Source organism: Hyperoodon ampullatus (assembly GCF_949752795.1).
Source record: "Hyperoodon ampullatus genome assembly, chromosome: X".
In the NCBI taxonomy this organism is placed as follows: domain Eukaryota; kingdom Metazoa; phylum Chordata; class Mammalia; order Artiodactyla; family Ziphiidae; genus Hyperoodon; species Hyperoodon ampullatus.
The window spans coordinates 117,187,018-117,204,809 of NC_136913.1; the positions used below are offsets into that span (position 1 = coordinate 117,187,018).

The 17,792-nt window shown below is 42.7% G+C and overlaps 1 protein-coding gene across 2 annotated transcripts in view; it reads right to left on the bottom strand.

Annotated features, from left to right (window-relative positions):
* The window catches only part of ARHGEF6 (Rac/Cdc42 guanine nucleotide exchange factor 6), a gene marked incomplete at both ends in the record, with an annotated part of 109,051 nt that overhangs the window by 56,648 nt on the left and 34,611 nt on the right, over positions 1-17,792 (bottom strand). For both annotated transcript variants that reach the window (XM_079727043.1, XM_079727042.1), the window contains one exon: positions 4,405-4,475. In XM_079727043.1, coding sequence (XP_079583169.1) covers positions 4,405-4,475 — 71 coding nt within the window. The remainder of the gene's footprint in view (positions 1-4,404; positions 4,476-17,792) is intronic.

Genomic DNA, 17,792 nt, shown 5'->3' on the forward strand with positions numbered 1-17,792 from the left:
GACAATGAAGGAACCAAGGTCAGGAGCAGCAAAAGCCTCTAGGCTGCCATGTCCCTAAGGGATGAGCTAAACTCTCTTTCAAAACAATGGGCCAGGAGAGGCCAAGCCTCAGTTAGATGCATTAAACATGCCCCTCTGAAGAAGGTAGGAAGGAAGGAAACTACTTTTTGTCATGTACTGTTTACATTATCATTCAGTGCTAAATATTTTGTATTTCGTTGATGACTCCCTTTTAATCTCAGGTTTTTTGAGCTTTAAAAAAAATGCCTCATGGCAGATGCAGGTCTGAGTTGGGTACCCCATGCCACTTGTGATGACACCGGGAAACTTCTAAACATTTCAAAACTGATGTGCCACCAGAAGCATATCGAGGCCTAAATGGGGCTGAAATCAGCAGACAATCCCTTGGAAACCTGAAAAAGGGGAGAGAACGTCTGCAAACTTGCAAAATCCAAGAGGTCTCTATCCTGCCCAAGTTTACAGGATATGACAGTTAATTTTATGTGTCAACTTGTCTGGGTCACGAGGTGCCCAGATTAAATAATATTTCTGGGCATGTCTGTGAGGGTGTTTCCAGATGAGATAAGCCTTTGAATCAGTAGCCTGAGTAAAGCAGATTGCCCTCCCCAATATGTGTAGGCATCATCCAATCTGTTGAGGGCCCATATAGAACAAAAAGGTGGAGGAAGGGAGAATTTGCTCACTCTGCCTGACTTCTTGAGCTGGGACATCAGTCTTCTACCCAAGGACTGGAATTTACACCATTAGCTCTCCTGGTTCTCAGGCCTTTGGACTCGTACTGAACTACACCGCCATCTGTCCTGGGTCTTCAGCTTACAGAAGGCAGATCGTGGGACTTCTCAGCCTCCATAATCACGTGAGCTAATTACTTACAGTAAATCTCTTTATATGGATCCTGTTGGTTCTGTCTCTCTGGAGAACCCTGACTAATACACATAACCAAAATAAAGGAAGCATTTGGACTAGCAAGGACACGCTGAATGCAAGAGCATAAGAACAGGTCTGGTCAGCGACAGTATTGTCAGGGTCTGAGAATAGAAAAATCTCCATGGAGGAGAAATAATGAAGAATACATAATTCCTGTTTAAAATACACACACACACACACACACACACACACACGTCATAGGCTCTATATATATGTATATATGTTCACGCGTGTGCACACACGTGCACACACACACACACACATACACACATACACATCTACCTCAAAGAAAGATCGTCATGAGATTCACCAAGATGTTAATAGTGATCATCTCTGAGTGGTGGGATTCCAGGTGATATTTATTTTCTTCTTTATACTTTTCCTGAACTGTCTGATTTTTTTAAAATCATTGTTTACATAATGTTATGTAGTCAGAAAAGAAATACTTCCTGTTTTAAAAAAAATGAAGTAAAAATCAGTCACTAGTGCCCTTATAGTACTAGCAACAGAAAATATCTACAATTAATGACTCTTAGAGAGGATAAGAGTTAATATAAGATCATATGGGAAATAAAATTTGTTACATTTTTACCAAAAAAAAAAAAAGATGAGATGGGGACACCTTACATGTGGGTGAACTTGATTTTCCAGGTCTCCAAATACTGGGGGTGAGCTAGAATTATTTTGGTTTGCCTAAGGTATTCAACACAGATTGGGAGGGCAATCAGAATACTCAGAACATATTTTGAATTAGTTGCTGCTAAAAATTTGCCTAAATACTCAAAAATGTGAATTAGAAAAAAACACCAACAATCAACCCAAATCCCTTCACATGCATATCTAGTTACAACAACATGTCTAACTGGTCTCAATAATTCAGCAATATTTACACCACAGCTCTACAGTTCCTTCCCAGGCCATCATGGGCTCTCCAAGGCCCTCTGTTTTATTAAGTTTGGTTTGAGACAAAATCTATCAAAATTTAAATACATATATTTCTTTTGGCTCAACAATTTAACTTCTAGGAATCCACCTCACAGATCTTTATATACTTTGTCAAAGTTACACATATAGGATGTTCACTGCAGAATTGTTTATAATTGTGAGGAACTGGAAATAATGTACATGAACTCCAACAGGGGATGGGTGATAGAAACTACAGTACAGGGGCTTCCCTGGTGGCACAGTGGTTGAGAATCCGCCTGCCAATGCAGGGGACACGGGTTTGAGCCCTGGTCCAGGAAGATCCCACATGCCGCGGAGCAACTAAGCCCGTGCGCCACAACTACTGAGCCTGCACTCTAGAGCCCACAAGGCACAACTACTGAGCCCGCGTGCTGCAACTACTGAAGCCCGCACGCCCTAGAGCCCGTGCTCCACAACAAGAGAAGCCACCGCAATGAGAAGCCCGCACACCGCAACAAAGAGTAGCCCCCCGCTCGCCACAATTACAGAAAGCCCACGGGCAGCAAAAAGACTCAACGCAGCCAAAAATAAAATTAATTTAAAAAAAAGAAACTACAGTACGTCCAGAGTTGGTATATAGTATATATGGGGTTTACATAACGCCCATAAGAATCACAGAGGTTAGTTTGCCTTGGATAATCCCAGCATTTTAAATTGGTAGACTCAGTAGAGACAGAGAGAGACTGAAAGCAGAGCAATGGTGTGCTCCAGGTCCACAGGGAGAAGCAGCTACGGTAACAGTTTCACCCACCATTTGACTGTGCCCTTCCGTTAAAAATTAAATCCTTGGGGGTCGCCTGGAAGCTAAAAGTGGTCAGGACCAGAGGCGGGGGGAATTATGTGAAGGTGGTCAAAAGGTACAAACTTGCAGTTATAAGATAAATAAGTACTAGGGATGTAATGTACAACATGATAAATATAATTGACACTGTTGTATGCTCTCTATGACAGTTGTTGAGAGCAAATCCTGAGGAGTTCTCATCACAAGGAAAATATATTTTTTTTATTTTTTAAATTTTGTAACTCTATGAGATGATGGATATTCAATGACTGATTGGGGTCATCATTTCATGATTATGTAAGTCACATCATTATGCTGTACACCTTAAACTTACACAGTGCTGCATGTTCAATTATATGTCAATAAAACTGGAAGAAAAAAAGGAAATAGAAGGTAAATAAATAATTGAAAATGATATAATGTTAAGTGACAACTCAGGACACAAATTGTGTATATAGTATGATTGCAACTATGTAATGATATATAGCTATATAGGTGTAGGGAAAAAAAGGCATCAAAATATTGCCAGTTTAAAAAGAAAAAGTGGTCAGGGATGAAGGGAGAAGGGAGCCTAGCTCTGTTGGGTAACGTTTTAACCTCGGAAGTGTAAGAGGAAGAACAGTGACAAAATTATCCCCTATGATTATTGTCCAGGTTACCTATGAAGCTCCTACTTGATTTTTCATACCAACTACTGTTCATGTCATCATTACAGAGCAAATTCACTGAAGAATGAAATTCCATTTTTTGAAACCAAATGTATAGAGAGATTTAAAAACTGTTTAGGGACTTCCCTGTCAGTCCAGTGATTAGGACTCCACACTTCCACTGCAGGGGGCACGGGTTCGATCCCTGGTCGGGGAACTAATATCCTGCAAGCCGCTTGATGCGGCCAAAAATAAAATAAAATTTAAAAATAAAAATAAAAACTGTTTATCCATGGACACGATGAAAGGAGCACGTAGTACAAATGCACATAGAGCACTGGGTGAAAAGTGAAACTGTATTTCAGCTGTGATGGGGAAGATGACAGGGCTACCAGACAGGGAGACTTAGAGGTCATGATGACTTGACCTTTTCATTGCTGACTGGGCCAAGTCTGAAAGGAGACATGGAGGAAAGCAGAGAGTAGATTAAGGAAAAGGATACGATTTCTTTTTCAAACGGTATTGCACATGCCCTATTTATAGCTAATATATTTTGACATATCTGTGTTCAAGCCAGAGCCATCTCATTCCTCCCTCTGTGCCAAGGGCAGTCTTCCCTTTGGGCTCTCCTCAAGAACAAGGTTGATAATATTTCAGAGGCTATCATAACTGGTTGATTGATTCTAAACTAAAATCACAGTATGCCATCACTTAAAACGTATTGCATTAGAGGAACTTGGGAATTCACCTCCTAACTATCTGGTAAGGCAAGATCTAACTGCTAAACTTCCCCATCATGTCTACATATTAGCTGATTTCTCTTTTACTGCAGTTTAGTAGACCTTGCTCTGAACCTTTGTGCTACCCTTGAATTTCTCAGGACAGTGGTTGTAAAACTTCTAGACGTCTGTAACAAGCCTACAGATAAAAGAACTCCACTGTCACTAGTGGAGACCCTTGCAATGCAACTTTCTCCAGGCTTCCACTGGTGTCACCTCAACACATCAGTGGTTCTCCATGTAGAGAGTCAAGAAAATTTTTGTTCATCATCTGAACACTCACCACAGTATAATAATTCTTGGTAAGTGGAGTAGTTTCAAATCCTTTGACAGCCTTGGGGGAGAGAGGTCTCTCTGTGAAAAAGACATTTAAATTATGTTAATATTATACAGGTGTAATATGAACAGTTTATAACATAGGACAACTAACATACTATAAATATTGTCAAGTGGAAGGCTCAATGGAAACGTACATTCCCAAATAAGTGAAAGTATAATCTTACTAAACTACAGCTGGTCAAGCTAGAGTTTCTTAATGACAGGATCAAGGCAAGAATTTCAGTTCCAGTTTGGGCTGTTTCTTCACTCCAGTCTGCCTCTCCATTCAACTTATTCAAAACAGATAAGCAAAGCCAATGCTAACCAAATATGTATATTTGTATCTTGCAACTTACTATACAAGAATAATAGCAGCCATCCTTTCTTAGGGCTGTCTATTATGCCAAAAACAAAATAATCAGAATCTTTAATACACTGAAAACTAGCAGAAAATTCTTCTTTTATGTATCATTTTAATATCATTATGCTGTGCTATAAAAAGATGCCTTTCTTTTACAAAGTGCGTCTTACCCATATATACACTAATATGTATAAAATAGATAACTAATAAGAACCTGCTGTATAAAAAATAAATAAAATAAAATTCAAAAAACAGAAGGCATTTAGGTTATAGGTTCTCACTACACCTAATACCCTCTCTGAATTTTGCAAAGTGGTATTACTCAGGTACCAAGGGCCTAGAGAAGAAAGAAGATTTGGGAGAATATGCAGCATGTCCCTGCCTCTATTTAAGACTTCTCGGTTTCACAGCCAAACACTAAGCTGCTTTAAGACCCCCTAAGATTTTATTAGATAATTCAAATAATTTTAGTGCCACATCTCTATATGTGGTTTCTGATGAGTTCTATGAGTAAGTATACACACACTTCTGTCATACAGTAGTTAAAGAAATATAGTTTATATAATAAATACTATATCTAGTGCAATAACTCACAATTTTATTAGAACTGGAAATCCTAAACAGACCTGACTGGTTTTCAGAATATCCTATACTATCCCCCCTCAAACACCACAGTACTCTGTGGCATATATTTACACTCTAAATGAAATAAATTTAGGGGCTTCCCTGGGGGTGCAGTGGTTAAGAATCCTCCTGACAATGCAGGGGACATGGGTTCGAGCCCTGGTCCGGGAAGATCCCACATGCCGCGGAGCAACTAAGCCCGTGCGCCACAACTACTGAGCCTGTGCTCCAGAGCTCGTGAGTCACAACTACTGAGCCCGCATGCCACAACTACTGAAGCCCGTGTGCCTAGAGCCCTGCTACACAAGAGAAGCCACCGCAATGAGAAGCCCGCGCACTGCAACAAAGAGTAGCACCCACTAGCTGCAACTAGAGAAAGCCCGCACGCAGGAAACAAAGACCCAAGAAGGCAAAAATAAATAAATAAATAAATAAAATCTATTTAAGAAAAGAAACCACTTAATAAAAATACAAGACAGCGATCATAAATGTTTAACAGTGTCACTACAGACTGTCTTTCCTACCCTCATTTTTTCCTTTGCTTCATTTTGTTTTATGTTCCATTTTATCTTGCTATATTGTATGCTGCTTTAAACTCTTTCCAGGGACTTCCCTGGTGGCGCAGTGGTTAAGAAGCCACCTGCCAATGCAGGGGACATGGGTTCGAGCCCTGATCTGGGAAGATCCCACATGCCGCAGAGCAACTAAGCCCGTGCACCACAACTCCTGAGCCTGCACTCTAGAGGTCGCAAGCCACAACTACCAAGCCCGTGCGCCACAACTACTGAAGTCCATGTGCATAGAGCCTGTGCTCTGCAACAAGAGAAGCCACTGCAATGAGAAGCTCACGCTCCACCACGAAGAGAAGCCCCCGCTCGCTGCAACTGGAGAGAGCCCACATGCAGCAACAAAGAACGAACGCAGCCAAATAAATAAATAAAATTAATTAATTTTTAAAAAACAACTCTTTCTGATGTATGGTGGAGTATAAATAACCAAATATTATCATCAGGACTTGATTTTTTTCTTTTTAAAAGCAATATTTTCTAGTTTTATATCTATTACATTCCTACCCTAAAAAATGCAAAATATAGAAAAGAAAAACCAACAGTTAATCCATCACCCAGAGCTAACCATCATCCAGGGTAACATTTTGAAGTACGTCTTCCCATTCTTTTTTTTTTTGCTATTAAAATAGATTTTTTTATTGGGGTATAGTTGTTTTATAATGTTGTGTTAGTTTCTACTGTACAGCGAAGTGAAGTAGAGTTCCCCGTGCTACACAGAAGGTTCTCATTAGTTATCTATTTTATACATATTAGTGTTCCCATTCTTTTTATACATGTGTTTGTGAACACACACACACAAACACACATAGATCTTTCTTACTTCACCTACAGCTTTGTAATCCTCCTATTACAACATTATTTCATGAACATTTTCCCATTTAACCTTAATTTCTAATTATTATTATATTTAAAATATCCCTCATGTTTATTTGGCACTTAACTCCTTTTAAGACATTTTATTTGATCTTTACAACTACCCTGTAAGGCAGAGATGATCTCGTTTTGTAGAGGAGGTCACTAGGGTGCAGGAAAGTGACATCAGCTGCTTAAGGGCATGAATTTGGGAAATGACAGAGCCAAGACTGAAGCCCTGGTGTGTCTTGACAAAAGCCTGTGCTCCTAATCAACAGGACGTCCAGAGATTAAGCTACTGAAGGGCCCGGTCAATGGCATGAGCAGTAGTTCCCCCCAGAGTTCAGAGGGATCATCAGTTTGATCTGGGATGGTCAGAGAAGACCTTGCTGGGCAGGGGGTACTTGATCTGTCCCTGGAGGGGAGCTAGAATTCAAATAGGCAGAGAAGACAGTAGAGTTTCCTAGGCAGGGAAGATTCCAGAAGCACAACTGTACAAATGGCAATGCTCAAGGCAGGACTGTTCCTGTGACAGTGAACTGTCCAGCTGGGCTGGGCTGGGTAAAGTGTAAATAAAACAATAAGGCAACAATGAGGGCCAAATCTGGCACTCCTCAATGCCCCAAAACTGGGGCATAACCAGGTTTGGAAAGCTTCATGCAACTTCAAGGTCTGCCTGGATCCACATGGTGGCTTCACAAGGCTTTACTGGGTAAATTTGAGCAATGCAGAGCCACCCAGCCTATTACTTGAGATTGCAAATGGTGGAGTCAGGAATTGAACTCAAGTATTGTACTGCCCAGCATGGTGTTCCCCCCAGCACACCATGGTTTTGCATTCGTAGGCATATTCAAAATCGACAGATACCAAATTCTTTCAGTTTTTTATTAGGCAAGTTTTCTACAATGTACCCTTAATGTTACTTAGAACTCGGTTGTTTTGTGCAATTATGATGTAAACCAGTCTTGATAAAAATGAAACGTTCTAGAGAAACCAGCAAGATGTGACCAACTTTTGAAAGCAAGGCCAAAAGGAAGGGTAAACAGTAATGGAGAGCCTGCCAAAACAGAAGAGGAAAGGAGAGGCCACAGAAACTGGTCACTGTAACTGAAAAAAAATGTTAACTATGTGAAGTAGAACAGAGAAACATGAATTGAAAGAAAACAGCGGCTGCCATGGAGATTCCTGGGTGGCTGAACGAGGTGCAAAAAGAGCTGGTGCTTTGATAAGATCAATAAAATTGTTAACAAGGATTTACTGTAGGACTTCCCTGGTGGCGCAGTGGTTAAGAATCCGCCTGCCAATGCAGGGGACGAGGGTTTGAGCCCTGGTCCGAGAAGATCCCACATGCCACAGAGCAGCTAAGCCAGTGCGTCACATCTACTGAGCCTGCGTGCTGCAACTACTGAAGACTGCGCCTAGAGCCCGTGCTCTGCAACAAGAGAAGCCACTGCAATGAGAAGCCCGCACACCGCAAGGAAGAGTAGCCCCCACTCGCCGCAACTAGAGAAAGCTTGCACGCAGCAACAAAGACCCAACACAGCCATAAATAAATAAATGAATAAAATATATATTAAAAAAAAGGATTTACTGTATAGCACAGGGGACTATATTCAATATATTGTAATAACCTATAACAGAAAAGAATCGAAAAAAAGAATATAGATATATACATATATACATATAACCAAATCACTTTGCTGCACACCTGAAACTAACACAATATTGTAAATCAACTACACTTCAATAAAAAAATATTACAGCGAAAAAAAATTTTTAATAAAATAAAATTGTCAAACCTCTAGCAAGACTGACAGAGGATAAAAGAGAGAAGACACAAATTACCAATAGGAGGAGTGAAGTAGGGGATATCATTACAGACTCTGGAGATGCCCAAAAGATAATAAAGAAATACCATGAACAACTTAAAACACATAAATTTGATAATTAGGTATGAAATGGCACAATTCCTCAGAAAACCAAAACTACCACAGTTCACCCAATATTAAATACACCATTTGAATAGCCTTATAATTATTCTGGAAATTGAAGTTATAAATTTAAAACTGTGGAAAAAAGAAATCTCCAGGCCCATATGGTTTCAGTGGAGAGTTCTACCAAATGTTTAAGGAAGAAGCCATAGCAATTATTCCCAATCTCTTACAGAAAATAAGGAGAAGGGATCACTTTCCAATTCATTTTATAAAGTCACTATTAATTACACTGACACCAAAACCAGACAAAGACAGTACAATAAAGAAAACCGCAGACCCATACCCCTCATGAATTTCGATGCAAAAAACGATAACAAAGAATTAGCAAATAGAATTCAGTGATATTTTCAAAGAATTGTATACCATAGAATTCATCTCACGAATGTTGGTTAAATATTCAAAAATCAATCAATGAAACCCATGGTATTAATAGTCTAAAAAGAAAAATCACATGATAATAGCAATCGATGCAGCAAAAGCACAGGACAAAATTCAACACCCATTCAAGAAAAAAAAAAAACTTCCAGAAAAAAAAAAGGAATAAAGAGGAACTTCTCCAACTCAATAAAGAGCATCTATGAAAACCCTACAGCTAGCATCTTAACTAGCAGTGAAAGACCTAAGGCTGAAGACTTTCCCCCTAAGATCAGGAACAAGACAAGGATGCCTGCTCTCACCACTCTCACTCAGTGTAGTGCTGGAAGGTCTGGCTGTCCCTGCGGTCTTGGTGTAGGATGGGGAATCAATACCAAGAGAAGAAGGAAGACAGATTTGGAAGGAAAACATTGGAAACTCTTTAAAAATGTAGTCCTGAGCTTCCCTGGTGGCGCAGTGGTTGAGAGTCCGCCTGCCGATGCAGGGGACACGAGTTCATGCCCCGGTCCGGGAAGATCCCACATGCCGCGGAGCGGCTGGGCCCATGAGCCATGGCCGCTGCACCTGCGCGTCCGGAGCCTGTGCTCCACAGCGGAAGAGGCCACAACAGTGAGAGGCCCGCGTACCACAAAAAAAAAAAAAAAAAAAAAAAAATGTAGCCCTTGCAAACAACTGGCCCCACGAAAAACATTCAAGGGGTGGATGCAAAGAGAAAAACACGAGCACTAGGTTTCAGTGACAGTTTCTTGCCTCTTGTACCTCCTTTGCCCTCCACCACTGCCTACTCTCGCCACGTGCAGTCCTAGCTGAAACCCACCCTCGGCAACACACAGAGAAGGAATAAGAATGTGGACGTTCAGAGGAGACAAGTCCAGTCCCTGGGGCTGGTTCAAAGTGACGGGAGGGGAGCAAAATTTATCACCCCAAAATGTCTCTTTGGCGTGTGGATTATTTTTTTTTTTTTTTTTTTTTTTTTAATTTTTTGCAGTACGCGGGCCTCTCACTGCTGTGGCCTCTCCCGTTGCAGAGCACAGGCTCCGGACGCGCAAGCTCAGCGGCCATGGCTCACGGGCCCAGTCGCTCCGCGGCATGTGGGATCTTCCCGGACCGGGCCACGAGCCCGTGTCCCCTGCATCGGCAGGCGGACTCTCAACCACTGCGCCACCAGGGAAGCCCTGGCGTGTGGATTATTTTGAGCTGAAAACAATCAAGGCTCTAAAGACTCAGGAAGTCTTTCTTTTCACCACCCCCTTAGCTGGCTAGAGAATTTAGGTAGAGGGCCTGTTCCTGGAACAGAGCTATCAGCAGAGACATAATGCAAAGGACGTGTGCTGGGTGTGAGGGGGGCAACTCTCAGAGATCAGAGTCCACTCTGTGTCCCACTGTCTCTGTCTGGTCCAGCAAACGTTTATTTACCAAACATTTGCTTTTCCATCTCTATGTCAATTGCCCTCCCGCCCCTTTGAAGTCCCAAATCCCTACCCCCAACATCCTCTTTTGTCTTTAGCTGAAGTTGGTATTTAAGGTGAGGGTTTCACCATTTTGGCGACTTATTCAGTTCTCCTGGGTCTCTCCCATGTATACATGTTATTAAACTTGGATTTCCTCCTGTTAATATCTCATATTGGCTTAGTTCTCAGACCAGAGAGAAGAACCAAGGAGGGTTAGAGGAAAATTTCTTCCTCCCCGATATGACCTAACATGGAAACATAAACATTTTACATGTGTTTCTAAGGCCATTAAAAAACTGGTCAATTCAATTCAATCAGTGGGGAAAAAAATCAGTCAATGTAGTGAAGAATTCAAATAGCTTATTGTGGTGGCCTCTCCCGTTGCGGAGCACAGGCTCTAGGTGTGCAGGCCTCAGCAGCTGTGGCACGTGGGCTCAGTAGTTGTGGCGCACGGGCTTAGTTGTTCCGCGGCATGTGGGATCTTCCCAGACCAGGGCTCGAACCCGTGTCCCCTGCATTGGCAGGTGGATTCTCAACTACTGTGCCACCAGGGAAGCCCAACTCTCCTGCTTCTGATGTAAAGATCCCTTTCCCATTAACTCTCGATTCATTCCCCTCCCTTGCTGAGGTACAGATTCCTATGCCTGTTGGTGGTGACAGGTCAAAAAGAAATCTAGCGATAACTAGCTTTCTCTGGACGTGAAGCATCTATGTGATACACCCAGAGGATTAAAACAGGAAGTCTAAATATAAAGTCCAATCCTAGTTTTGGATTTTAATAAGTAGGAAGAGTCATTTCTTAATCTGCCTTAATACAAATTTAATTAGCCATCTACCTAATCCCCTCACTTGACATCTATATTTACCTGAGAAGAAGTTTTAGAAGGATTTAATGATCCCTTAACTGAATCAGCTGCAGAAAACAGAACTTGCTTAAAATATCTGCTCCAATCATACTTGCCTCAATATTTTCTTGGCATGGACATTTTGCCAGGAAAATTTTAATGTGAAGTCCTGACAAAACATGTAGCCTCTCTCAGTAACAAAGACACAAATAAAAAAAGAGAGATAGGGACTTCCCCGGTGGTGCAGTGGTTAAGAATCTGCCTGCCAATGCAAGGGACACAGGTTTGAGCCCTGGTTCAGGAAGATCCCACATGCCGCGGAGTCACTAAGCCCATACGCCACAACTACTGAGCCTGTGCTCTAGAGACCACAAGCCACAACTACTGAGCCCACAGACCGCATCTACTGAAGCCCACGCGCCTAGAGCCCGTGCTCCACAACAAGAGAAGCCACCACAATGAGAAGCCCGTGCACTGCAACAAAGAGTAGCCCCTGCTCACCGCAACTAGAGAAAGCCCACATGCAACAACAAAGACCCAACACAGCCAAAAATAAATTAATTAAAAATTTTTAAAAAGAGATATAATTTACTACCTTACTGATGTAGTGGCAGACATGACTTTGATGTATAAACAAGTTAATTTATACCACTGATTTTGAAGAAAAGGGCTGAAAATTGGATAAATGGCTAATTTTCTTATTTATAATGTATCTGACTCAAATTAAATAAAGGAGCAAGGGCCCTTAATATATCTTCTGTAGTTTATATAATGACTAAGTTATGCATACAGGTATTTTTCATGAAGATCCTTGAAAAAATATTTTTAGTCAAAATAGGGTTTACTTTTCTCATGTAACAAGAAATTGACTGGTAACAAGGGCTTCCTAATGTCACCAGTGTCCAGGTTCTATCATCCTTGGTGAGAGGCTTTTATCATCATGGTCACAAAAACCTACTCTATCTTCAGTCTTAAGCTCATGTTGAAAGGTTTGTGTGTGTGTGTGTGTGTGTGTGTGTGTGTGTGTGTGTGTGTAAAACATTATACTCAAATATTCTATTTCTTAACTTTCTACACTATTACACTGGTGGTTCTGTAGGTCCTCAGAAACCAACCTCCTCCTGAAGAGAGGAAGAAGATGTCCCCAGGGCTTCGGCCATAATTATCTCTAGACAAAAGTTACAGCAGAATCTAAAATGTAAAAGGCCACCCCCCCAAGGGCAAACTTCCAGAGCATGAAGTGCTCTTGTCAAGGGAAGAAAACACTGCACAGCTCTCCATGACACAGCCATCTGCAGGGTTAAGGGCTGTCTGGGGCTAGGGTTGCTTCATTTGGTTTCTAAGGCAATCCTAAAGAACCTGTAGTATCAGCCTGAATGGTACCCCAGGCTACCATGAACAAGTATGTCAGAATTCCTGACTATTTGAGTGACCTCAGTGTTACACATCTGCCACAATAGTAAGCAGATGGTTCCATGCCTGATTCAACTTCATAAAGGACCCAGAATTTGTATGGCAGAGGAGTTTAAAACTCCAAATTGAAGGTTTCGTTCCTTTGAGCTAGGCATTTAACTTAGAAATCATTTTTTTTAACTCTTTAAGAATAAATTTTCTTTCCTGAGCTTACATGGCAGTATGGACTTCGTGGAAAGAAATTCCAAAGTTGACAAGTATTTTCTAGACCAAGCACAAAACACCACAACATTGAATTTATATTGTCCTTCAGCAGCATCCTAGTAGGTTTTGGCCTGCTTACTGTTTTGTGGAGGCAAGACTTGGGTGGGAAAGAATTCAAGTCAGCAAAGACCTGACACCTACTTTCCCAGCAAGACCTTTGCATTACACCTAGCTCATCTCTTCCACGGTCCCCTAAACTCGCTCTGCTCACCTACCACAGCTCTTTCATGGTTTTTGATCTCCCCAACCAATCACTCCAACTTAGATGGTCCTTCCGGGCCTATCCACACAGTCTCCATGTCTTTGAGGGTTCAGCTCAAGCCCTATCTCCTCCAGGAAGACTCTCCCGACCTCTCCAGCCACCGTGTTCTCTCTGTCCACTGATGATCTGCTATGTATTTACGCTTCATCATCCACCACTTCATACTGTCCATTGTCAGTTTCATCTGCAGCTCTTCTCTCTCTCTCGTGCTCCAAATCCATACTGCCAACCTGCTAGAAATCTTCAGAATGATGACTCGCTGGCGCCTCCACTCAACATATCCAAAACAACTCATCATCTTCAGTACCAATCACCCCCCCAGCACGCATGCACACGCACATGCGCGCGCGCACACACACACACACACACACACACACCCTTCTCCTATCTTCTTCTTCTTTTTTTTTTTTTTGCGGTACGCGGGCCTCTTACTGTTGTGGCCCCTCCTGTTGCAGAGCACAGGCTCCGGACGCGTAGGCTCAGCGGCCATGGCTCACGGGCCCAGCCGCTCCGTGGCATGTGGGATCTTCCCGGACCGGGGCATGAACCTGTGTCCCCTGCATCGGCAGGCGGACTCTCAACCACTGCGCCACCAGGGAAGCCCTCCTATCTTCTCTATTAATGGAGTTCAGCATGTATGTCTAAAGCACTGCATTAGACACTATGGAGATAGGAAGGTATACAACGATGAATAATTGCCCTTTGACCTACATGTCAGGATGAGTTAGGCACCCCTCTTCTGCTCACCACTCTCCAGAGTACCCTGTATTTGGAAGTTATCATTCAATATGCTAATGAGATCTTCCCCTCACTACACTATGAACACCATGAGGGCAAGGGGCATGCCTTAGGTTTCTGTGCCTGACCGGTGCCCAGGTCAGAGACCAATATCCTAGTCCTCTGCTGGCTGGCTAGGTGGATGACATCGCATGCCCTTAAGGAGCTCACCATCAAGCTGGACCCCTAGACTTGGCGTTATGCTCACCTCTTCCCTTTTCCTCATAGCTGATTATCAGCCAGTTTTCTTGATTCTATTTCCACAGTATCTACTGCATCCATCCACTTTCTCTTCCTCTCCACTGTTGCCAAAGTCACCCACGCCACTATCTGGATTGCTGGGACCTCAGCAGTAGTCTTAACTGGTTTCCCCACATCCTCATTGTTTACCCCCACCACTTCCCTGCCATCCAGCCCCAACACCACCACTAGAAAGATCTCCCTAAACCACATGCAATCCCCTGCTTACAGCTTGTCATTGACACCCTTCTTAATGTAGCTCCAGCTCAAGGCCCCACCCCTTCTCTTCATTCACCAGACCCTCAGCCCAAATCCCCCTACCACCCACTCCATGCTTCCCTACTTCCCGGCTTTAACTTAGTGACTCCTTCTAACCTTCTGTCCATCATAAACCTCTTTTCATCATTCAAGACCCACATCAAGTGCTTTTATCTCTGAGGTTATTGTTAATCACATCGTTTCTTTACTCCTCCAACAGCTTCGTTCGTAGAGCTTTGTCTGTGTGACTCTGTCTTATCCTGTCACTGTTGGTTGTGTACACACCTATCTTGACTACTAGACTGTAAGCTCCTTGGGGGCAGGGTCCATGAGGGCAGGTTTTTATAGCCCCCTCCCCACCAAGTACCCAGGAGATGCTCAATGAAGAAGCTAAACAGAATTGAATGACCTTTTGATCCCTGGTCTGGGAAGATCCCACATGCCTCAGAGCAGCTAAGCCTGTGCGCCACAACTACTGAGCCTGCACTCTAGAGCCTGCGAGCCACAACTACTGACCTGCATGTCACAACTACTGAAGTCCGCATGCCTAGGGCCCATGCTCTGCAATGAAGAGTAGCCCCCACTCGCCGCAACGAGAGAAAGCCTGCACATAGCAACGAAGACCCAATGCAGCAGAAAATAAATAAATAAATAAATTTATATTAAAAAAAAGAATTGAATGAACTGCCCCACAATATTCATTGATTTTACAAATATTCACTGAGCCCAACAACACAGAAAAAACATCTCTGCCCTTGTGGTACTTACATTCTAATGGTCGGATACAGATGGTAAATGAAATAAATAAGTAAATGTACACTATGTTAGATAGAAAGAAATGGTAAACAAAGACCTACAAAAGGGAAGGGGGATAGGGGCAGTGGGAATAGGGTTCAATTTTCTCCTGAGTGACCAGGGAAGGTGCTACCACGAAGCCAACGAGTGAGCAAAGACCTGAAGTAGGTAAGGGAACCAGCCGTGCTGATATCTGGGGAGAGCGTTCCAGGTGGAGGGACAGCAGGTGAGGCAGGAGCCTGTCTGGAACAGGAAACCAGGAGGCCAGTGTGGCTGAAGTGGGATGCGTGAGGGGAGAGAGGTCAAAGAGAAGGCCAGAGGGGCCACCAGAGGCCAAATCCTGGAGGGCCTTGTAGGCTATTGGGAATGACCTTGACCTTTACTCTTTTTGAGATGGGAAGCCATTATATATTACTCAAGTTACACTTTGAAAGGATCACTCTGGATCTACTGAGTTTAAATTAGATTACAGGGGTGACAAGGACAGGAGCAGGGATGCCAGTTAGGAAGCTACTGCAATAAACTAGGTGAGAGATGGTCCATATTCTTCCAGTCTGAGACCTTCCCTGATGAGCAGGCTTCCTGGCCCCAGCTAGCCAGACCTATCCTTGACAGTTGCATAGGATGCTTCTAAGGGTTAGGTTCCCTAGGTGTTCAAAGCAGAGCCAGAAAGCTGCCAGGTGAGTCCTTAACTGAGTTGTAAACCAAAGAGAGTATAGTAAAAGCTCTAAGGGAAGGGGCCAAAGACCAGGACAAACAGCTCAGGGCAGTCGGTCCACAAGGCAGGGGCCAGACTATATGCTACAAGGCTACATGGCATCTCAATAAGGGACACTATAAGGAGTGCGTGCTGTCTGTCTGCCCCACACAACCCCTCAAACAATGCTTGGGACTCCCAGGCCAGGAAGGAAGAGCTGTTCCTTTTAGTTTTACAGATGAAGCCAAGTTAGAGTGAATCTGTAAAATTATTTAGAGATCCTAACAACGAGATTACACCAATTGAAAGATGTAGCAAGGGGTAAAAATCGGCTGTGAAAATCATCAAAACCAAGGAAATTTCAAGCACAGCCTGTGAAAATACTTCAGGGCTCAACAGAAACGTCTCAATTCCCAGAAATATTGCATTGGCCAAAAAGTTCGTTCAGGTTTATTGTAACAGCGTAACGGAAAAACCCGAACGAACTTTTTGGCCAAGTGAATTAAAAACTGCTAAGACATCTACACATACATATATAATTATAAATCTGTTACTAAACACTTATTCCATTAAAGGAAATGCCCCACCTTCCCCCAACACCCAACACAGAAAAGTGTGAAACTAAATTTTATCTCAAATGCTTTAGGGAAAAGCTCCTCACAGTGGTTATCTGGGGGAGGAGGTGAAGGAGAAGGGAATTTTTATTGTCTACATCATCTATTTCTGTAAGTTTTAACTTATTTACAGTGAGCCTATAATTTTATTAAATAATAGTATTAATTTTGAGGCATTAAAAAAAGCAATAAAGGGACTTCCCCGGTGGCGCTGTGGTTAAGAATCCACCTGCCAATGCAGGGGACATGGGTTCGATCCCTGGTCCAGGAAGATCCCACATGCCGCAGAGCAACTAAGCCCGTGCACCACAACTACTGAGTCCACATGCCACAACTACTGAAGCCCACGCACCTAGAGCCTGTGCTCTGCAACAAGAGGAGCCACCTCAACGAAGAGTAGCCCCCACTCGTCGCAACTAGAGAAAGCCCGCACACAGCAACAAAGACACAACGCAGCCAAAAATAAATGAATAAAAATAAATAAATAAATTTATTTTTTTAAAAAGCAATAAAGACATTAACCAAAGGAAAAAATATACTGAGGCGCTAACTACTTAAAAGGAGCCCTTGCGTAAATAGCTTTGAAGAGTGAAGACATATAATAATGTGAATAACTGAACCTTATTTTATCTGTGTTGTGACATTTTTATAATGCTAGGGATTTTTTAAAAATATAGGCAGGACCCAGTTTCTTTTTTTAAAATTAATTAATTTATTTTATCTATTTATTTTTGGCTGTAGTGGGTCTTTGTTGCTGTGTGCAGACTTCCTCTAGTTGTGGTGAGTGGGGGCTACTCTTCATTGCGGTGCACGGGCTTCTCATTGCGGTGGCTTCTCCTGTTGCAGAGCATGGGCTCTAGGCACGCGGGCTTCCATAGTTGTGGCTCGTGGGCTCTAGAGCACAGGCTCAGTAGTTGTGGCGCATGGGCTTAGTTGCTCTGAGGCATGTGCGATCTTCCCGG